Source organism: Coregonus lavaretus, assembly GCF_964263955.1.
Source record: "Coregonus lavaretus genome assembly, contig: HAP1_SCAFFOLD_1059, whole genome shotgun sequence".
Classification (NCBI taxonomy): Eukaryota; Metazoa; Chordata; class Actinopteri; order Salmoniformes; family Salmonidae; genus Coregonus; species Coregonus lavaretus.
In genome coordinates, this window is record NW_028159598.1 from 33423 (window position 1) to 56944 (window position 23522).

General features: G+C 43.6%; 1 protein-coding gene across 1 annotated transcript; it reads right to left on the reverse strand.

Moving 5' to 3' along the window:
* Positions 1 to 6461: 6461 nt before the first annotated feature.
* On the reverse strand, positions 6462 to 22367 carry LOC311122664 (extracellular serine/threonine protein kinase FAM20C-like). The gene is made up of 4 exons (XM_084197001.1): positions 20939 to 22367; positions 19266 to 19447; positions 11838 to 11916; positions 6462 to 8963 (listed from the first exon to the last, which is right to left on the reverse strand). The coding sequence occupies exons 1-4, from the start codon at positions 21496 to 21498 to the stop codon at positions 8870 to 8872; spliced, it is 915 nt and encodes a 304-aa protein (XP_084053127.1). The 5' UTR covers positions 21499 to 22367; the 3' UTR covers positions 6462 to 8869.
* Positions 22368 to 23522: the final 1155 nt, after the last annotated feature.

Here is a 23522-nt window from a genome sequence, read left to right on the forward strand (position 1 = left end):
GCGGAGCAAAGTGCCTTTGTGTGTAAGGGGGTATAAAGGCTGTGTATGTATTTTTTGGCGCCAGAGCTCTCCATGATTAAAAATACAGATCATTCTTGCTGGTTGCGGACCTTTGTTTAATTCATGATTAAACCAGAGAATTTACACCCTCTGTGTCACACCCTGGCTCTGGGGACTCTATATGTTGAGCCAGGGTGTGTAGATTCTATGTGTTCTAGTTCTGTGTTATAGTTCTATGTGTTATATTTCTATGTTGGCCAGATTGGTTCCCAATCAGAGGCAACGAGTGTCAGCTGTTGCTGGTTGTCTCTGATTGGGAACCATATTTAAACAGTCTGTTTTTACCTTAGTGTTTGTGGGATCTTGTTTCCGTTTGGTTTGTTTCCGTGTTGGTTGTGTTAACCGTAGGACTGCACGTTTCGTTTGTTGTTTTGTTGTTTATATTATCACTAAAGATAATAAACATTAAGTATGTTTGCAACTAACGCTGCGCATTGGTCTACTCCGTCTAACGATCGTGACAGAAGATCCCACCATACCAGGACCAAGCACCGTGTCCAGGAGCAGGCAGCCTGGACGTGGGAGCAAATATTGGACGGGCAGGGGTCCTGGACCTGGGAGGAAATCCAGGCCGGGATGGACCGCCGTCCATGGAGTGAGACGGTAGAGGCGCGACGGAGAGAGGAGCAACGGCGTCAACAGTGTCGTCGTCGGACGGACGAGAGGCAACCCCAAAAACATTTTAGGGGGGGGCATACGGCATGGGCGACGGGGCAGCAGGAGGCAGCTACAGGGCGTAGTAGGAGGTTAGGTGAGGAGGCCACCAGGTTAAGGGGGCTATTGGCGCAGAGGGAGCAGGAGTTAGTGGTGCAGAGGGTGGAGCTATTGGAGGCGATAAGGGAGAAGGTGAGAATTGAGGCACGGCGAGAGGAACTCGGTAGGCAGCTGAGGGAGCGGAGGGTTATGACGAAACCCAGTCCCGCTCCTCACACCAAGCAAGTGGTGTGCGTCACCAGTCCGGTCCGGCCCGTTCCTGCTCCCCGCACTAAGGGGATGGTGCGCGTCGCCAGCCCGGCCCGGCCTGTTCCTGCTCCTCGCACCAAGCCTACGGTGTGCGTCGCCAGCCCGGCCCGGCCTGTTCCTGCCCCTCGCACCAAGCCTACGGTGCGCGTCGCCAGCCCGGCCTGTTCCTGCTCCCCGCACCAAGCCTACGGTGTGCGTCGCCAGCCCGGCCCGGCCTGTTCCTGCCCCTCTCACCAAGCCTACGGTGCGCGTCGCCAGCCCAGCCCGGCCCTTTCCTGCTCCCCGCACCAAGATTACGGTGTGCGTCGCCAGCCCGGCCCGGCCTGTTCCTGCCACTCGCACCAAAGCTACGGTGCGCGTCGCCAGCCCGGCCCGGCCTGTTCCTGCCACTCGCACCAAAGCTACGGTGCGCGTCGCCAGCCCGGCCCGGCCTGTTCCTGCCACTCGCACCAAGCCAGGGGTGCGAGTCGTCAGCCCGGTCCAGCCCGTTCCTGCTCCACGCACCAAGCCAGGGGTGCGCATCGTCAGCCCGGTCCGGCCCGTTCCTGCTCCACGCACCAAGCCAGGGGTGCGCATCGTCAGCCCGGTCCGGCCCGTTCCTGCTCCACGCACCAAGCCAGGGGTGCGCATCGTCAGCCCGGTCCGGCCCGTTGCTGCTCCACGCACCAAGCCAGGGGTGCGCATCGTCAGCCCGGTCCGACCCGTTCCTGCTCCACGCACCAAGCCAGGGGTGCGCATCGTCAGCCCGGTCCGGCCCGTTGCTGCTCCACGCACCAAGCCAGGGGTGCGCATCGTCAGTCCGGTCCGGCCCGTTCCTGCTCCACGCACCAAGCCAGGGGTGTGCGTCGTCAGTCCGGCACAACCCGTGCCTGGGTCACCGGTGCCTGGTCAGGTACCGGTCAGCTGTTCCACACCGGAGCTGAAGCAATCCGCTCCTACGATGTCCAGTCCAGCTCCAGCCAGCGGGGCCAGACCGGACCAGGGGCGCTACGGGGGGATTATTGGAGGGTGGTGGTCAAGCCCGGAGCCGGAACCGCCTCCGAGGAGGACTGCCCACCCAGCCCTCCCCTGGTTTGTCTATGTTGAGGCGCGGTCGCAGTCCGCGCCTTTGGGGGGGGGGTACTGTCACATCCTGGCTCTGGGGACTCTATATGTTGAGCCAGGGTGTGTAGATTCTATGTGTTCTAGTTCTGTGTTATAGTTCTATGTGTTATATTTCTATGTTGGCCAGATTGGTTCCCAATCAGAGGCAACAAGTGTCAGCTGTTGCTGGTTGTCTCTGATTGGGAACCATATTTAAACAGTCTGTTTTTCCCTTAGTGTTTGTGGGATCTTGTTTCCGTTTGGTTTGTTTCCGTGTTGGTTGTGTTAACCGTAGGACTGCACGTTTCGTTTGTTGTTTTGTTGTTTATATTATCACTAAAGATAATAAACATTAAGTATGTTTGCAACTAACGCTGCGCATTGGTCTACTCCGTCTAACGATCGTGACACTCTGGGAATTATTCAGAGCATTAAGTTTGATTAATTAGAGATAGAAATTCTCGTGACAAATGTTCCTTCGGGCGGAACTCAAAATACGTCTTTATCGTTCTGAGGACACCCAAAACCGTGCACAGGCGGATGATAGCGTCCGTATAGAATAGACCTGGCCTTCGACGTTAATGTTATAAACAGGCCGGTGATTAATCTTATGAACGATAAAGACGTTAACGAGATTGAAAAAGCATTTAAATCCGAACTGCAAGGAGAAGGTCAGTAATTTTTATTCATGGATTTTGGTGTAATTTTTTGAACTTGTATGAGAATAGTAATTCTTGTGGAGGGCAGAGAATAGTTACCAAAATCTCATAAGAGAATTAAAAGGGAAGAAGGGGGTCTGAAATGACTCAAGATGAATGGCCATCACCAAAATAAACTAGTTAATATTGAGATTGTACGGGGTACAGTGTTTACAATATAAACAGGAAGGGAGATAATTATCATCGTGTAAGATAGATAGCTAATGATCCATCGAAATACGTGATAATTGTTTCAAGGAAGGGACTAAAATAGGTCGCGTGAGAAAAAAAATGGTTGTCTCATCCGTTTCATGAAACTGGTGTTTTAAAAAAACTCTGGGTTATGGGTTGGATAATTTAAATGGTTAATTACAAAAGCAGATCATAAACATTGGGTCAAGAGTCGCACCAAATAATAAGTCCCAGGAAAATAATTCTGGATTGAATTATTACTAAACGGGGGGGATTTCTTATTTTTCCACCATGGGAAATAAATATTCTAAAGAGGTCAGAGAATTAACGGGGGATGAAAGATATAGCATATGTTAAGGGGATTGAAGAAATATGTTTTATGGATCCATTTGGGAGAAGAGGTATGGATTTATTGGGCATCTCGATGTGGAGAAATTAGAGGCTAAACTGTGGAACGGATTTGAAGAAACAGCGAGGGGAGGGGCTAGACACAGCGAGAGTATGGCTTTTGGAGAGTCAGGAAAGACTAGAGAATTTTGCTAGAGAGTGTAAGGCCCTGTGTAAATACTGTAACAAAACAGGTCATAACCATCGCGACTGCAGAGCTAAGGGAAAGGGCAATGTCCGGGAAATGACAGTCTATTTTTTGGTTCCACGCGTAAAATGTTTGAAGAAGTGATTTGTGTCGATTAAGAATTGGCTAAAAACACCACGAAGCGATTATTTGAGAGTTACCTATACATTTCTAACGATATATACGTATGAACTTTCTCACCCAAACGTAGACATACGTCATGGGTGAGAAAGTAGAGAATATTTACATTTGCATTTTGGTCATTTAGCAGACGCTCTTGTCCAGAGCGACTTGCAGGAGCAATTGGGGTTGGGTGCCTTGCTCAGGGGCACATCGGCAGATTTTTCGCCTGGTCGGCTCGGGGATTGGAACCGGCGACCTCTCGGTTGCTGACACAGTGCTCTTGGTTACTGGGCTACCTGCCGCCCCATATGAGTTTAAGGTTGTGCCGTTGTTTGATTATGTGATAAGGTTATGTGATAAGGTTTAAAGGTAATCGGACCATAACTAATGTGGTTATAGAAGTAATGTATAAATAGTAGAGAGCCAATAGAGGGTTCCATTGAACTATTATGTTTTGTTGGGCATTTCAATGGCATAAGGTGAAATCTGTGTGTATGAGTGAATTCAACGGCTGGTATGAATGGTAACCGGATACTACTGAGTATTTGGTTTGTTGATGTTGAATGGAAGATTCTTAGCGTGGTTGGGGTTAAATAGAAAGACTCACTTATTCAATAGGGAATGGGTGTAGGGAGAGAGAGTTTGTACTTGTATTAAAAGTTGAATTAGATAGCTTTAGAAGTATTCTAGATAGGTCTATGAAAATATGTTACAAGTACGAATGACATTATTTCCTAAGAAGGAAGATGGTTAGGGCAGGTCCCCGCGCCTCCCCCGTTGTGTAGGAAGGAGCGGGGGGGGGGGGGGGGGGGGGGGGGGGGGTGAGAGACAGTACATAGTTCAGATGATAGGAATATCATTACATGTATGCTTATCAACAATATCAAGTATTTGTTTTATTAATTAGGGCCGAATCAGAGAGAACAGTTAAAGAAATTGAATAGCGGACTGAAATGGCGATAGAGCTGTGAAAATTGAGTTGAGGACAAAGGAGAATAATTTATTGCTCTGGTTAGCGGGAAAAAATAGAGACAGTCCAGCGAGTTAGATTGAGCTGTAAGATTTCAAGTAGAGGTCTAAATACTTGACTGGAAGGAAGTGCTTTGATAAATTCAAATGGTTATTACTTTATTGTATAGGTTGGGTAACACCAGTGGTGTATGAAAATAAGTGGTGAATTCTAAAACGATAATTTGGTTTCGTTACGTGAACAATGGGATGTCATTTTTACTATTAGGATGATGGATTGAACAAACATTGGTTGTAAGTATGAAGTTATTAAACAATAGGTTTATATTAAAAAAATATAAATGCAACAGGTTGCAATGCTTAAATTAATAGAAAGGGGTTATAGGGTTATATTAGAAGGTGTAGTGAACTTAATGAAACGTGGTATTATATAGTGTCTTCCAGGATTGATGGAAGTCTCCTATAGCATTATGTTAAGGGGATGCCTGGGATAAAATATAATGTCTTACTTACACGGAGTATGTGATTGTATTGGCTAATGAATGAAATATGACATTTACAGGGGCGAAAGGAACAATAGATGGGGAGACAGATTTTCCTATGGTGTTGGTAAAATAATTGATAATGGATCATTTGAGATGAGATCACATGGAGCAGATTTAGGGGTTAAATAATCATTGTGAGATTAGTTATGAGGAATTAGATTGATACAAACGATTATTGATGAGTTAGGACTGGGGATATCTGTATCATGTTTTGTGTGTACTTACCATCTTTAGATTACTGATGGTAATGGAAGGTTGACAAAATGTATAACCAGGAGAAAGAGATTAGCTTATCTCATTGGAATGTTGCCCAGGGCTAGGGGGAGCAGTAGTGAAGTTAGGCAGTATTTAGGTCGTAAAAGGGAGCTACCAAATTAAGTGGGGCCTGGCTATCTTTGATTGTTGTTTTTCAATTGGGTTTTTCAAATAAAAAACAACACACCTAGTATGATGTTTATAAAGGGTTGTTATGTTGAATTTAGGGGATTTTCAACAGTTCATAGGTGGTGTTTACTATGCTGTGGGATGGAACGGTTTGTTGGGTGATTTCAATGGCCTCTGGGCTCTGTTTTGACTTTCTGGTGTTGATTGGTCATCCACACTGGTGGTTCTGGGGGCATGAGAGGAGGACTTTGGAATGGTTTATTTGATCAAATTGAGGGTAATTTATAGTGCTGTGAAAAGTGTGAAGAATATTATAATTTGGTAATAATAGGATTTGAAACATTAAAATAACAGAAGAGGGAGAGAGCTTTCCCTAAATGAAAGATACCTGTTGCTAGTCAATTGTACTAATCTTGGATTACTTTTACGGGATAGAAGTAAGTTGAGATATTATCAAATGTTGTCATTTTACATTTCATTTTTATTATGCTTTAATAAACAACAAGTTGGTATTTGAAACTAAATTAATGCAGTAATCAGAGGAAGGCACAATCTAATGCGAAACAGCTATTACCTAGATCATTGATTTAGTAATAAGATCAGGAAGATAGTAATAACAGGAAGCTGGATATGATAATTTAAGATAGGGACTAGCTGTCCAGAAATAGATGAAGAATGATGAGCTTTTTGGGAATGATAGACTGCTGTAAAGCTTGGGTACTCCATTATGTACTGCATACTGGTAAATTAAGTGATCTTATCTATGGGAAGGCAATGGCAGCCCATGGTAAAATCATTTGGAACTCTGAGGAGGAAGAACAATTTATGAAGAGAAAACGTTGCTCACTTCCCAAACAGTCTTAGCTTTTCCTACATATAACAGGGATTTTACCCAAATGGTAGAGAGTAAAGAGGGATATATGACATTGGTCGTGATTTAAAGATGGTGATGAGGGAGTTTTTTTAGTGGGCTATTAGATATTACTGGGTTAATCACAAACATAGAGTTTTTTTATTCTTTGTTGCTAGGCAGAAGACTTAGGTGACCGAGGGTCGAAGTGCTTGCTCTTACTTCAATCCATGGCTGTCTTTTGTCTCTCTTCAAACATTGTGAAGGGGGCGGCACCAGGGTTGAGCAGAGTTCAGGCTAAAACCTGTCTATCCTTTGCTATCTTCTTGATTGATTAAAGCATGAAGGGGGGTTTGTGTTAGGTTTGAAAGATTTAAGTATGGACCTGTCATGTCCAACCATCAGTCTTCAGGTCAAGCCCGGGAGAGCCGGGGTAGAACAGAGTTTGAACTAAACATGAGTGTTTTTACAAGATAAGAGATTGATTGATTGGATTACTATTGATTCTGAACTGAATGAAAGTCGAATTTAGCCGCCATAAAAGACAAAGGAAGTGGGAGGAGCAATAAAGAAGCAAGGGACAGTCTCAAAAATAAATAAGGGATGGCAATTGGATGATAAATTACCAATATTACCTAAGTGATTGTTTAGGTAGGTGGTAATATTGACACATGAGCAGAACCATGTGTCAAGAGGGGGGAAGAGGCTAGTGGTAGGATTAAATAATATACGAAGGAGAGGACAAAATACTTTTTAAAAAAAACTTTTTTTTTAGATACAGTCTAGAAAGAGAATACTGATGTGAGCGGTATGTCAGAGGTTTTGTGCCCCACAGGTGAACTAAAGGAGAAGGTGACCCACTCTATCTAACCAGGTGACTGGTGAGCATCCAGTCCCTAAAGAAGAAAGACTGGAAGCAGGCCTGTTGGGAAGGGCCCTATCAGGTTATATTGGTCACTGCCTTTGCCATTAGAATAGCAGAAAGAGCAACCTGGGTCCACGTTACCCACTGCAAAAAGGTAAGAACACATACAAGCACCACTGAACACACGCAGAGTTAGAGAGAAGAACTGGACCAATAGGGTCTGGGGATCACCTCTGTTAACGAAGATCTCCAACCCCGACCTATCATCACTGTAGTGTGTTCTCAGGGTGTGAGTATGGGGTGATACCAAGCAGAAAGACTGAGGACAGGAGAGGGTTGGCGGTTTTTGGGAATAGGGGTAACTTGAGCTGCATCATAGTCTCGGCAATGGTCTTGATATGTCAAGATCCACCACCAATTACGCTATGCCCTTACCATTGTTAAGAAGTAAAAGAGAAGAGAAGCGACCCGACATACTGACCGTCAAGGACGAGTGGCCTACAAAATGGGAGTCAGAGAAGGGCAGACTGTCGGATTCAAAATAAGGGTTAGGGACGTAGCCAATGGGTGGGGTACATGTCAATAAGCAATTTGGGATGATAAAATCCCATTATATTCGTGTTCAGCCCCCACGGCAGATTGTTCCTAGACTCAAGTGTTTAAACACACTTGGGGACGGGAATATGAGACCGGGCGGGACTGAACATCCAGATGGGGGGTAAAGAGAAACAAAGACATCACCAATTATCAATTGGAGATAGTAGTAATGTGATTGACTTGAGTTCAGAAGCACAGGAGAGAATTCTGAACCTCACAGCCCCTGTAACCGATGTGTGGTGGGCGTGTGCCAGTAAAGGCAGTATAAGGCAGAGAATACCAAAAGGGTGGCTGGATACGTGCGCCCTGGTTCTACTGATTCAGCTAGTTAGAACTAGTCACCAGGAACCAAGGAAAGGGTTAAACAGACGTAGGAGGAGTTTTAACAAGAAGGAGAATAGCCCTATTTAGATGGATGCGATTGGGATACCAAGGGGGGTATCGGATGGATAACAAGCTATGAAAGAATTAGGGGAAGGGTTTACTACCACGTTCTTTTGGTGGGTGACAATAAACAAAATTGTGAAGTGGATTAATTATATCTATTACGACCAACAACGATTTATTGGCGGGACTAGGGATGCAGTAAAAGGGATCTCTGAAATTATCCGCCATCCCACTCATGACTTAGTAAAAGAGATTGGCTCTAGATCAGGCAGAAAGGGCCAATGTCTATAGAATGATAAGCCATTGTTGCAAATTTATTCCTAACAACACCACACTGGATGGGACAGTCACCAGAGCTCTTGCAGAATTAACTGCACTAAGTGAAGAATGTACTGAGAACTCAGAAGTTAGTACATCGTGGATAGGGTGGTTTGATGAAATGTTTGGTAAATGGAAAACCATAGCAGCCACCATCTTAGGGGCGGTCAGTGTTTGTATGGTATTCTTGTATTATGTGGTTGTTGTCTTGTTCCCTGTGTCCGAGGATTGGTGAGTAAGGCGTTGGTGAAATGCAGTATCTCAACAATGATGAGAGATGGACCGACTCCGGACTCTGACCAGGGGAATGTGAAAAACGATCCTCCAGGCTTGGTGGATGACGAGGATTTTGACCCTGAAAGACCGCAATTGGATGAAATGTTTATTAGTTCTGACGTAATCTCTGAGATGAATCATGCTTGTAAATACATTTATCCTGAATGTGAAAACATTTAGTCAAAGGGGTGGATTGATAGATTAATTTGTATTTTAAGAATAATGACTAAAGGATTTCACCCCAAATACAGTATAAATGTGTGAACGGTGTTAGAGTTATAATGTAGTGTCAACCCACTAACAGAGGGGGAGGAGTTAGAAACTGCTGAAAAAGCATTCCAGGGTGAAGGGGACTGAGAAGCTGTTTAAAGGTGGGCGGAGCAAAGTGCCTTTGTGTGTCAGGGGGTATAAAGGCTGTGTATGTATTTTTTGGCGCCAGAGCTCTTCATGATTAAAAATACAGATCATTCTTGCTGGTTGCGGACCTTTGTTTAATTCATGATTAAACCAGAGAATTTACACCCTCTGGGAATTATTCAGAGCATTAAGTTTGATTAATTAGAGATAGAAATTCTCGTGACAAACTCGCTGTTGGCTGGGCTCCCTGCCTGTGCCATTAAACCCCTACAACTTATCCAGAACGCTGCAGCCCGTCTGGTGTTCAACCTTCCCAAGTTCTCTCATGTCACCCTGCCCCTCCGCACATTCCACTGGCTTCCAGTTGAGGCTTGCATCTACTACAAGACCATGGTGCTTGCCTACGGAGCTGTGAGGGGAACGGCACCTCCTTACCTTCAGGCTCTGATCAGACCCTACACCCAAACGAGGGCACTACGTTCATCCACCTCTGGCCTGCTAGCCCCCCTACCGCTACGGAAGCACAGTTCCCGCTCAGCCCAGTCAAAGCTATTCGCTGCTCTGGCACCCCAATGGTGGAACAAGCTCCCCCACGACGCCAGGACAGCAGAGTCACTGACCACCTTCCGGAGACACTTGAAACCCTACCTCTTCAAGGAATACCTGGAATAGTATAAAGTAATCCTTCTTCCTCCACCCCCCTTAAAAACAAATAAAAAATAAAAAAAAGGTTGTTCTCCCACTGGCTATCATAAGTTGAATGCACCAATTTGTAAGTCGCTCTGGATAAGAGCGTCTGCTAAATGATGGAAATGGAAATGGAAAAAGCCTGAGTCGTGAATCCAACAATTGATGCATTTTTTGTGTGGGTAAGTGGACTTGGAGTATGCTAGCTCACTTTGTTACAAAGTACCACATAATCTTAAACCGTAGCCTTTGTTGTAGTTAAAACATTTTTTTAAAATTCAACATCGAAGTAAACATAGGAGTTTAGCTAACAGAAAAGTGTGATAACTAATTAAACCTATATGGGTCACCACAACATCGCACCTGCAATGAAGAAGAGGCAGCTCACTTGCATGCTCGCTCACTCGCTCTCTCTCTCTCTCTTTTGCCACACTGTGGTTCAATTCAGTCGGAAACGGCAGCATCCAATATGTCAAAGCGATCAAGTGGGTTCTTGAGCAATTACTGTTTGATCACAGGTGAGTTAGCCCAGACACAACACACACACACTCACATACAAGGGCACAAGCACACACACACACACACACACACACACACACACACACTGTCTGTTTTAACAGTGGGGTAATTCACTGGGCATAATAACTCAGCTGGATGGTTTTTATGTGCCGCGCTTATGCTGGCAAAATGTATTCCTCAAGAGCTTGGTGTGACGGCTCTGGGTTCTCTTTTTAATTAACACGTAAGCCTGTTGATGTTAATTCATTCATTCATTGAAAACAGACTTATCATTCCCCACTAGGAAAGATCAGACAGAAAATAAATGATGGATCCTAACCAGTCACGAGCGCAGCAGTTGAAATGTCTACCATTTATTCTGCTTGTTTTTCCCTTCAATAAAATGTCTGGTTTTTAGGTAGCACTTTGTTAATTCCTTTAGTTGATCAAGCACATCAGAGAGTATGATATAGTATGTTGATGTTAAAAGAGTAAAGAAGAGTAAAAGAAGCAAAGTAAATGGTGGCCTTTCTAGGCATACATGGGGCATAAATAGGACATAAATAGGGCATAAATAGGGCATAAATAGGGCATAAATAGGACATAAATAGGGCATAAATAGGGCATAAATAGGGCATACATGGGGCATAAATAGGTCATACATAGGGCATACATAGGGCATACATAGGGCATACATGGGGCATAAATAGGGCATAAATAGGACATAAATAGGGCATAAATAGGGCATACATAGGACATAAATAGGACATAAATATGGCATAAATAGGGCATACATGGGGCATAAATAGGGCAGACATAGGGCATAAATAAGGTATAAATAGAGTATAAATAGGGTATACATAGGGTATACATAGGGCATAAATAGGGTATACATAGGGTATAAATAGGGTATAAATAGGGCATAAATAGGGCATAAATAGGACATAAATAGGACATAAATAGGGCATACATGGGGCATAAATAGGGCATAAATAGGGCAGACATAGGGCATAAATAGGGTATAAATAGAGTATAAATAGGGTATACATAGGGTATACATAGGGCATAAATAGGGTATACATAGGGTATAAATAGGGTATAAATAGGGCATAAATAGGGTATAAATAGGACATAAATAGGACATAAATAGGACATAAATAGGGCATACATGGGGCATAAATAGGGTATAAATAGGGCATAAATAGGGCATAAATAGGCAAACGCAATGTATTATGATATCATGAACGTTCATAAATAGATGATAGAACGGGGGCATTGAAGGTCTTTTCTTTGTCAACATGTTTTCCCTCTGCAACAGACACTACAGACACTACAGACACTACTTGAAGAGATGTCCGGTAGGTCATCCTTGATCATTCTTGTACATTTTATACAAACGATTGGTACTTACTTCATGGGCTTGAACAGCGCCTGTCCGTAGTTCTGGAAAGTCATGATGAGCTTCAGTTGAGTTCCTCCTGACTTCATGGCTGTTTAGGGAAGAGACAAAAAGGTAAAAGGTCAATTTACTTTACCATCTTGAGGTACAGAGACACAGACACGCACACAGGCACACACACACACACACCAATGACCCCCCCCCCCCCCCCACACTAGGGATGTGACAAATTGAAACATTTTCTTAACGATTAAACAGCCATCTTTTGATCGGTTTTCCACATGAATTCACAAAGCAGAATATGTTCCTGTCGCGTATGAGCACTAGGGGGGGCAATGAAGTTCTATTTACCGCAGTAGGCTGAATCTCAAACCGAACACTTGGCTCCTAAGCCCTTTATCGAGTGGCCACTTACTGTTGTGTTCGATAGTGATAATTCGAGTCTGAAGGTGTTTTAGCCAAAATGAGCATTGAGACGATGCGTACTCGATGTCCCAACTGCCACTTAATATAAATACATTTGCAAGCATTGTCTCCCTCGACCTGTCCAGTAGCGGTGTATGGGTAAAATCACATTGTTTGCTCTATAACCTGTTAGTTCATATACCTTGCGACCGTGATAAATATAGGCCTAAAGGCCGAGAAAATAAGAAGACACAGTGGCAGAATATATTCAACCACACCTTTGTTTTATCACAAAACCGGAGAGCAACATCTGTCCAGTGAAGTCCACAAAACATATTGCATGTAACAAACAGTTACATGACCTACAGAATGGTCAAGAAAGTTAATGTTTCTGACATTTTCGGACCACTAAACTATTGATTTAGAACCACAGAGAGTTACCACAAGTCGCAAAGAAAACAGGAGCTGCCTCCACTATTCCAGCACCATTTCAACTTCAATCAAATCACCTCTGCTTAGTCTAATACAGTGACAACTAAAAGATACCAGAAACGATTTAGTCCAATCAACATAAGCTAAATATGATGTGGCTGTCCATTGTTCTGATTTATGTGTGTGTGCGTGCGTGTTCGTGCAAGTAGACAATCATGTTGACTCACCCAACTTGTAGAGAAATGCCAACGCCATCCTCCTCTCTTTCATGTTGATGAAACGGTCTATCACTCTGTCATACAGTACATGCTTTTATTTTTGTTGTTGTCCTAGGCTACCTGGCTAAACTGCTTGCTCGCTAGCCTAACTTCCATTCATGGGAAACGTTAGCTAGTTAGCCTTCTACATCTAGCTACATACAGTGGGGAAAAAAAGTATTTAGTCAGCCACCAATTGTGCAAGTTCTCCCACTTAAAAAGATGAGAGAGGCCTGTCATTTTCATCATAGGTACACGTCAACTATGACAGACAAAATGAGAAAAAAGAATCTAGAAAATCACATTGTAGGATTTTTAAGGAATTTATTTGCAAATTATGGTGGAAAATAAGTATTTGATCAATAACAAAAGTTTCTCAATACTTTGTTATATACCCTTTGTTGGCAATGACACAGGTCAAACATTTTCTGTCTTCACAAGGTTTTCACACACTGTTGCTGGTATTTTGGCCCATTCCTCCATGCAGATCTCCTCTAGAGCAGTAATGTTTTGGGGCTGTCGCTGGGCAACACGGACTTTCAACTCCCTCCAAAGATTTTCTATGGGGTTGAGATCTGGAGACTGGCTAGGCCACTCCAGGACCTTGAAATGCTTCTTACGAAGCCACTCCTTCATTGCCCGGGCGGTGTGTTTGGGATCATTGTCATGCTGAAAGACCCAGCCACGTTTCATCTTCAATGCCCTTGCTGATGGAAGGAGGTTTTCACTCAAAATCTCACGATACATGGCCCCATTCATTCTTTCCTTTACACGGATCAGTCGTCCTGGTCCCTTTGCAGAAAAACAGCCCCAAAGCATGATGTTTCCACCCCCATGCTTCAGAGTAGGTATGGTGTTCTTTGGATGCAACTCAGCATTCTTTGTCCTCCAAACACGACGAGTTGAGTTTTTACCAAAAAGTTATATTTTGGTTTCATCTGACCATATGACATTCTCCCAATCCTCTTCTGGATCATCCAAATGCACTCTAGCAAACTTCAGACGGGCCTGGACATTTACTGGCTTAAGCAGGGGGACACGTCTGGCACTGCAGGATTTGAGTCCCTGGCGGCATAGTGTGTTACTGATGGTAGGCTTTGTTACTTTGGTCCCAGCTCTCTGCAGGTCATTCACTAGGTCCCCCCGTGTGGTTCTGGGATTTTTGCTCACCGTTCTTGTGATCATTTTGACCCCACAGGGTGAGATCTTGCGTGGAGCCCCAGATCGAGGGAGATTATCAGTGGTCTTGTATGTCTTCCATTTTCTAATAATTGCTCCCACAGTTGATTTCTTCAAACCAAGCTGCTTACCTCTTGCAGATTCAAGTTCAAACAGGTGCCATTAATACAGGTAACGAGTGGAGGACAGAGGAGCCTCTTAAAGAAGAAGTTACAGGTCTGTGAGAGCCAGAAATCTTGCTTGTTTGTAGGTGACCAAATACTTATTTTCCACCATAATTTGCAAATAAATTCATTAAAATTCCTACAATGTGATTTTCTGGACTTTTTTCTCAATTTGTCTGTCATAGTTGACATGTACCTATGATGAAAATTACAGGCCTCTCTCATCTTTTTAAGTGGGAGAACATGCACAATTGGTGGCTGACTAAATACTTTTTTCCCCCACTGTATTGAACTTCCATCCTATCAGGCCAGGGGCACAACAATGTATGAATTAATGGTTGGATCAGAATCGCCGTTATAATCATTGGCCAGTACAGAGAATTAAGTAAAACCACAATTCCAAATCCCTATTTCCATCCATGGCTAATTTAGGAAAGGGACAATTTTAGCTAGCTAGCTAGCTAGCTAGCCACCAGAGGACAACAACACAAGGAGATGCAACAATTCAAGTTGTTTCTGTCAATGAAATATGCTCTCAATGTGATTTGAGTGAAGCCAAAATCCAAGTTGGCTTCCTTTGACACTTTGTTTTGGTGCGCCAGGACCATTCACAGTTGAGCTTACTCAGTTTAGCTCAGCGCTGATTGGCTAATTATTAATATTTTTTTAATCAAGGGAGGCCAAATGCTCGCTAGCTTCCCTTGCATTCAATGCTACGGGCGGCAACAATGTAATGCTCGTTTGAACCAGACAGCATCAGATAGATGGCCTACACGTAGAGAGATAGAGAGGCGCTGTTTCGCTCGCTCGTATGCTTTCTCCTGTGAGATACATTCACTCTCTTGCGAATTGTAGGAAAATTATGAAACACAGAGAGACGAAAGATAAATAATTTAATGTTAACAAAAAAAAACATTGGTCAATTTTGGGGGAAAGCCTGGCTTCCCTGGGCAACCATGAATAGGTGCCACTGGACCTGTCTTGTGTATGAGTCACTAGCTAAGAAACACAGGCACTGGGGCAGACAGACACATACTCTGATAGACAGTGAGATGTGCAAGTATATCGGTCGCAAGTGATTTCATCAGCTGGTTAAGCTTGTTGTAGCCTGCCTGCTGCTAGCTAACTTCACTGACAAACACAGGGATTTAATGTTAGCTAGCTAGCTAAGGATGTTGGGAACTGCACTGATAAACAGCATGTAGCTTGTCACTTATTTACAATAGTTTGACAGCTTGTTGATGAAGTTGCACACTGTAGACAGTGCAGCGTAGCAGCAGTGTAGCGCAGCAGCAGGCTCGATAGGGGCAGAGCAGGCTGTTCGCTGCTGTCGCTGCTGTTGCTTGTCTTTCTCTGCCACCCCCCCCCCCCGCTACAGTACACTCAAAAAAAAAAAGAGTTATTTAGAACCTAAAAGGTGTTATCTAGAACCTAAAATGGTTCTTCGGCTTTCCACATAGGATAACTCTTTGAAAAACCCTTTTTGTTTCCAGGTAGAACCCTTTTTGTTCCATGTAGAACCCTTTTGGGTTCCATGTAGAACCCTTTCCACAGACTGTTCTCCATGGAACCCAAAAGGGTTCTACCTGTAACCAAAAAGCGTTCTCCTATGGGGACAGCCAAAGAACCCTTTTGGAATCATTTTTTCTAAGAGTGTTCACATACAGGAGCAAACATCTGCTACACATTTTGCTAGTCATTGTGCATCAACATAATGAGATTGTAGCAGGTAGTAACATAGATAAGTGTGTGTGTGTGTGTGTGTGTGTGTGTGTGTGTGTGTGTGTGTGTGTGTGTGTGTGTGTGTGTGTGTATGTTTGTGTGTGTGTGTGTGTGTGTGTGTGTGTGTGTGTTGGGGAGGGGGTGTTCTACAAGCACCTGCAGGTGGGACTTGGGCTGATTAGGTGGGAAGTGTGACAGAGAACACAATCCAAGGGCTTTGTTTTTCCGAGTGTGTGTGTGTGTGTGTGTGTGTGTGTGTGTGTTACCATAACATAGGCATACCTAATAAAACAAACGATTGGTAACACTTTCTATGAAAACCCTCTTCATAATGCATTATAAGCATTTTGAAGTGTTGTAAATGCACTTACAGTTATATGTGTATTCATAGGAGGTCTTACCAAACAATTGCCTTCAGTTCTTTTCAGTGATCATATTCCAGTGATGTACAAAGACACTGTATTATGCAGGAAACATGAGCTACTACACTTTAGCTCAATCCATGTATGGATCTCCTCCTTTATTGTAAAGAAAAGACTCAATAACCCTGTTAGAGTTGGACCTGGTTAGGCTGTACAGTAACTGGAAGACTCCAGACTACCCAGGAGGCTAGAAGCCTTTGAACTCCAACACTAAACTCACTCTCTGCCCGTGTAAAAGAACAGGACTATTACCTACGCCCATCTTTCCCTTTAGATCTGTCCGTTGCTCCGTTTCACACGGATGGAGTGGGCCAGGCTAAATCAGACACGCTGATTATCTGTCTAACAAAAGGCCTGAGAGGGCTGTCTAAATGGTTTGTGTTTCTGTCATAATGGACAGGCTTTCAGGGGATTTTCCCATCTATTACAGAGCATTAACTTGAGCATATTACACAACCCTGCAGCTCTGCCTAACCACAATGTAAACAAGCCCTGCAGTCTCCTCTTTCACTCTTTCTTTCTCCTTTGCTCTCACACTCACTTTTTCTATTTCTCTGTCTTTCTCTCTCAATCTCTCATTCTTTCTCTTTCTCTCTCTCTCTCAATCTCTCATTCTTTCTCTTTATTTCTTTCTCACTCTCACTCTCACTCTCTCACTCTCTCTCTCCCTCTCTCTCTCTCTCTCTCCACCAGCTGGGTCTCTCTCTCTTACCATTTCTCCACTCCACCTATTTTTAAGGGCACATATTAGGCTGTCCGAGGACAAACTCCATTCATTTCAGTGACTCTATCCTGACCCCTGAGTGCACACAGAATACACCTACAGGCACAGTACACCAAGCACCTATTCAGTGTGTCAGGGCAGAGAGAGCTGAGAGAGAGGTGACTAGTCAGAGATACAGAATGAAAGGGTAGTCACTGAGTAACCACTGAGGGTATTATAACATAACTATATAATACCTTTAATGTCGATCAAAGCAGAAATGTGTATATTTCTGTCTGTTGTTATAGGGCAAGATGTATTAGATTTTCCGGTAGCTGGGTCATGTTGATAGTACTATCAGATAATCTAACATTAATCCTTTAGTTGTCCTAAACGCTTTGCCACCGTGACCTGCCTATATATAGTTTTCGAAAATGTATTGTGAACCGCCCCCATGACATAAACAAAACCATTGTTTGTATCTAGGACACTGATCATAAGCCGCGACCCGTGATCCAAAAGGAACTGGATGCGATCCACCAGTTGGGAAGCGCTGATCTAATCAACAAAACTCAAAAAGGTCATCCCTGATTAAACATTCCAATGAGATTCATCGTTCAAGTGGATTGAAACTAGGCCAGCGTTAGCGCAGAGTAGCCTACAGTGTGAGTCACGGTAACCTATAGTAGAAGCACTGCTATGCATTCCACATTGGTTATGATGGCCATCTATAGTGCCCTCTCTATCTGAGCATCCCTGAATTCATGAATGACAATGTATTTTTTTACAAAAGCTCCCACTCGGTGGAACACTTCTGTATCATAATGATGAATGCGTAGCTCTCGCTCTCTCTCTCTCTCTCTCTCTCTCTCTCTCTCTCTCTCTCTCTCTCTCTCTCTCTTCTCTTTCTTTCTCACTCCCTCTCTCTCAAACACAGACAGGCGTACGCACGTACACGTACACGCACACACACACACATACACACACATACACACACATGCACACACACACACCTGGGCTGCTGTAGATGTATGAGTTATGAGATGTTCTGCACACTGAGAAAAAGGCCATATCTTTACAGAGAGACAGGCTCAACAAAACATTATCAGCAGGAAAAATGCTGAAGTGGAAACGTTCCTAAATATCTGCCCCCTGTGTTTTCTCTCTCACTGATCCAGGCTGGACTGATTGGGAAGGCTGCTGTCTGTGTGGAGGTACAGTATGCACGCACACACACACACACACACACACACACACAAACACACACACACACACTCCTCCTCAACCCCCCCATCCCTTCCCCCACACACACATCGTTTTATATGGCCGTCTCTGAGTGCAGATGCAGTTGATTGATGGGCAATGCAAAGGAAACAGTGGGTGACACACCTAGAACAAGAGATGCCATGGAGCATGAGTGATTACACGCTGTCCGGGAGTGATTGAGGAACTAATATCAATGCTGGAGGGAACTTCAATGGCGTGGGGCAGTGGTTCTTATTTTAGCCCTAGTCTTTGCATGCACACAAACATCAGCATAGACATGAGACTATGTACATATGTATCCCTCGCACGCACGCACGCACGCACACACACAAGCACACCCGTACACACACCCACACAGCCACACCGCCCCCCTTACACACACACGTCTATGACATGGCAGACCTCAGGCTCTTGAGCGAGGGAGGCAGTACTTCATTGCAGCAGTAGCTCTCCAGTGGGAACAGTAGCAGTCACAGAGGGGACCCATTTGGCCTGCGACAACCACATAATGTCACCTAAGCACTCTGTATGATTGCTTTGAGGTCTGACAGATTATTTTCCATAGCCAAACTGTTTGACACAGACGCATTAATGGCTTTTCATCTATTTTTCACTTCCTCTGAACGTATTTGCTATCTGTAACAAGGGCCTCAGGTAAAAATAAAAGGGGGTTTAATTGAAACTCAGGATTGGGACAAAAGCACAGGATGCAGTTGATTGAACATGGCTTTCTATATAATGCCTTTATTTAAGTGTCTATGTGTGTATCATAGTTCATCCCTCCCTCCCTCTCTCGCTATCTATCCATCCATCCATCCAATACACACAACAGTCTCATAGAGATGCACAGCACAGTATTCTTAGAATTTCTAGTTTTCCCCCAGACTCACCCACACTGGTGATCCTCTGGGTGACCAGATCCTTGAGCAGGGAGTCCAGGACAGGGTTGTGTCTGGAGTAGAGTTCGTAGCGGTTGATACCGATGTGGAAGCGAAGCCAGTTGGGGTCGGACTCAGCTGTCACCTCCCCTGTAGGGGGGTACTCCTCCTCTTCCACGTTGGCTTCATTGTGCCTGGTGTACGGAGGACAGACGTGAGGGATGAGTTGTAGGAAAGGAGAAGAGGGGAGGGGCTCCACTGTCAATGTATTGTCCCCTGTAGCTCAGTTGGTAGAGCATGGCGCTTTGGGCTTGGATGTATTTCAGATTTTTATGATTATATTTTACATTACATTTTAGTCATTTAGCAGATGCTCTTATCCAGAGCGACATACAGGAGCAATTAGGGTTAAGTGCCTTGCTTAAGGGCACATCGACAGATTTTTCACCTAGTCGGCCCAGGGATTAGAACCAGCGACCTTTCGGTTACTGACACAACGCTCTTACCCACTAAACTACCTGCCGCCCCAGGTATCCAGATTATCAAGTCTAATCAAATGCCACTAAATAAATCAAATATCACACCGGCAGTCAAAGTAGAGTCCTACATGCAATTTCAAGGAAGCTGACATTTAATTAAGGTGTAAAATTGAAATTCAATCAATATGTTGTTTACACATGATTGAACATAAACAGCATCGTTGTTGAAGTCATACATAGGCTACAATCAAATCAAATAACCTAACATCTGTATGCCTACTTTAAACAGTGTTTGTTTTCTGTGGCCAAACTCTCTATTCTTAATTAAGTTATTACATTGCAATAACAAAATAAGTGTGAAAATAGTATGCCTACCCCCAATGCTCAGAAGACCATAAGATATTACAGTGAACCACGGCAGAATAAGATAGGTTCTTAGAAGATCATAAGATATTACAGTAAACCACGGCAGAATAAGATAGGCAAGTAGCCTACAAGTGCATGGGGTAGGGGGGTGCTCAGAAAACCATCACAGTTCAGATAAAAAGAAAGGGCATCGTTTGAGTGTGCATGGATGGATAGTTCATTCACTCCACAACGGTAGAGGTGGAGAGGAAGAGTTGAATAGATTGATTGGATTGTCTTCCAGTTAATGATATCCCCAGAGAATGGAGAGTGTGAGGAGAAATGAGAGGATAGATAGATAGATAGATAGATAGATAGATAGATAGATAGATAGATAGATAGATAGATAGATAGATAGATAGATAGATAGATAGATAGATAGATAGATAGATAGATAGATAGATAGATAGATAGATAGATAGATAGATAGATAGATAGATAGATAGATAGATAGATAAAGAATGGTTAGCATACAGGAGTACTGCTTTGCAGCAGGTGCAATGCATAGCATATGAGCAATAAGTAATGTATATAGTCATGTAGCCTTTAAGCTACAGGATATAGTGGATAGCGAGCAGAGATTGTACACTGACTGATGCTCAGTTAAAGTATCTGGACAAGTGGACTATTAGTTATATTCATATCACTTTTGTATTCATTTAATTCAAACAGAGAAAGCCAGGGAGGAAGTCAATTTAAGTAACTGTTGCTTGAGTGTAATAATCAATTTATGGCACTATACACCTGTCACCTTGATTTCTTATAAGGTGATACGCCTGCTTCCTTTTATCCCCACCTTACCATTCTTGATTCCCCGCTGCTTTCGGATAGAACCTGATGTCAGTATTGACGTTGAACAAGGTGTCGTCGTCTGTGAGGGTCGGCAGGTCCGTCTTGTATAAAGGATGTTCGAACAGAGCCGACAGCCGGTAGACACCGGGCGCAGCAACGGTTTTACCGCCGCTGGCGTCTCTGATGAGCAGCTTCTGGTTATCCGCTGCCCCGTCGTACTGTTTCATTCGTTTGAAAGACTCCGCTCTCTCCCCAGCGGCAGGGATTTTTTCCAGGGAATGGGACGTGAGGTTTGAGCTCGGCTCGTTGCTAAAATCTTGCAGGATTCTCAGCGTGTGTTTGTTAGGCCAGCCCGGTTCCGCCACCGACCTAACGCGTTGCTTCCCCCAGCTCCCGGCCTCCTCGCTCGGGTTGTGCGCGCACTGGCAGCCACCGTTACCGGTTTCCGATCCCGCCGCTCGCTTCTCTAGTTTTGGGAGCAAGTCTATCATAATGTGCATGGTGCACGCCACCAAAAACACCATGAGTATCAAAACTCGAAATTTACGAAACAGTATCATCTTGATCATTTTGTACAGGATACACGTCTAAGTAGTTGTTATATCACTAAACCATAAAAGCAGTACACAACACCGATATTGATTGAAATTATAGTCAGTGTGAAATATGGAGCAAAAACCCAATATAGATCATTTTTAGATTTTTTTCTGGTCATTCCAAACATAATCCGTGTTATATCAGAAACTCCATGTTTACGCACAGAGCGCTGGTCTTTTAGAAAATACTGAATTATTCATATTCAGCCAGATGGACATGCCGACTCATTGCGGAGAACAGGCACCTTACATCGAATGGATCTGTGGCTATTCTGAATACACCACAAAACGATATCTAATCGTAATAGCAGTGAATAGTTTAGGGAATTTTAAACGTTGTGTTTTAGCACGATTGCGTCTCGAAAGCACTGTTACATCCTCAGAACCTGCAATGCTGAGCATAAAAACGTGTCAATGCTGTCCAATCGTCATTTTTGTTAAAAGTCCGAGGGACAGTCTCTATTCAATTTCAGACAAAACATTTAGCCACAGTCCTTGTAGGAAATAGCAACAGGCAAAAATAAATGCGTTAAAGAAAAGCAACGCAAAAAAATCGAAGATATTTTAAAAAACTGGTGATGCACTATCAAGTTGAATATACCTGGATGTGAGCCTAGGCCAGATCCTGTCAAAAATATTAATCTCCCGTCACCGTTTTCCGTTCAAGGAACAGCAGAGAGAGTAGGCTACACGGCTTGGCAGGTGCAGAGATTTTCGTTTCCACTTGTCCGGTGGCTGTTATACTTCTCAGTCGAACTAGTCTAGTGCTCTTACTGGGTGGGTGTGTTAAATATTATGATCAAACCCTTCTGAGCCCAGCGTCGCTGGCGTCATAGCGAAGAGCTTGGCTGCGTCTACATGCAAACTGCGATAGTGACATGAAACGAGAGAGAGCTTCAGAAAGCGCGTTGGAACGATTTACTGTTAACCTGGCTGCAACTCTCCACAGCGCAAGAAGAGGGCGTCTTCTATTTTTAAATACAATGCTGCTGTGTACCACTGTGCAGTCGACCAGACTCTGTGCCAGGATAAAGGGGGAAGTTGAAATCGGTGAGGGAACACCATTTTTTGGGGTTCTTGCATTTGAATTATATTACATTCTTCTTATATCACGCTTTACCACAATAAACATAAAGTTCAAATTTCGAGACTCCAAGACCATTGATTGAGTGCTTTTGAAGTGACAGGTTGGTGCGAAATCTGTCGCCTTTCTCGGTTGCGCTGTATCAGTCCAATGGACAGCGACCAGCACACTAAAACAAGGCCGTTTTAGTAATGAATATAGGCTACAAGATAGATAGGGTAAATCACCTATTACAAACAGCCTATATGAATGCAGCCATATACACAGCTGTCTTACCAGAATATTGCAAACTAAATGCTGAAAGTAGTAGCCTAGTTATTCATGCAACAAACAAAAATACTGAATAGCAGTTTGGCTTACACAACTGCTAATGCAAATGAATTAATGCAAAGAGAACAAAACAGCAGTACCAAGTAGGCCTAGTAAACAAAATATAAGATAGATAAAGGCATGACACAATCTACACTGAACCAAAATATAAACGCAACATGTAAAGTGTTGGTCCCATGTTTCATGAGTTGAAATAAAAGATCCCAGAAATGTTCTATATGTACAAAAAGCTTTTTTCTCTCAAATTCTGTGCACAAATTTGTTTATATACCTGTTAATGAGCATTTCTCCTTTGTCAAGATAATCCATCCACCTGACAGGTGTAGCATATCAAAAAGCTGATTAAAGAGCATGATCATTACACAGGTGCACCTTGTGCTGGGGCCAATAATAGGTTAAGGCTAATAACACTAACGCTTTTTACAGCTAGCTAAGAAGCTAACTAAACTCTGTAGTGGTGGGGTGTGAGGCAGAGTTGAGTGAAGCCACAGAGTTTCTAAACCCGGAGATGCAACATCGCAAGACTTCTGGGAATGCTTGTGAAGCAGACTAAGTAGACTGGGCCGGGGTTTGAGGTTTGAGA

Bases quoted from the DNA above. Each gene is read 5' to 3' on its own strand.
- LOC311122664 (XM_084197001.1), bottom strand. From the start codon at position 21,498: ATGATCAAGATGATACTGTTTCGTAAATTTCGAGTTTTGATACTCATG. The intron at 19,448-20,938 runs GTAAGGTGGGGA...TCCGTACACCAG, and splicing joins GCAGCGGGGAATCAAGAATG to GCACAATGAAGCCAACGTGG. The intron at 11,917-19,265 runs GTGAGTCTGGGG...TTCCCTAAACAG, and splicing joins CCAGAGGATCACCAGTGTGG to CCATGAAGTCAGGAGGAACT.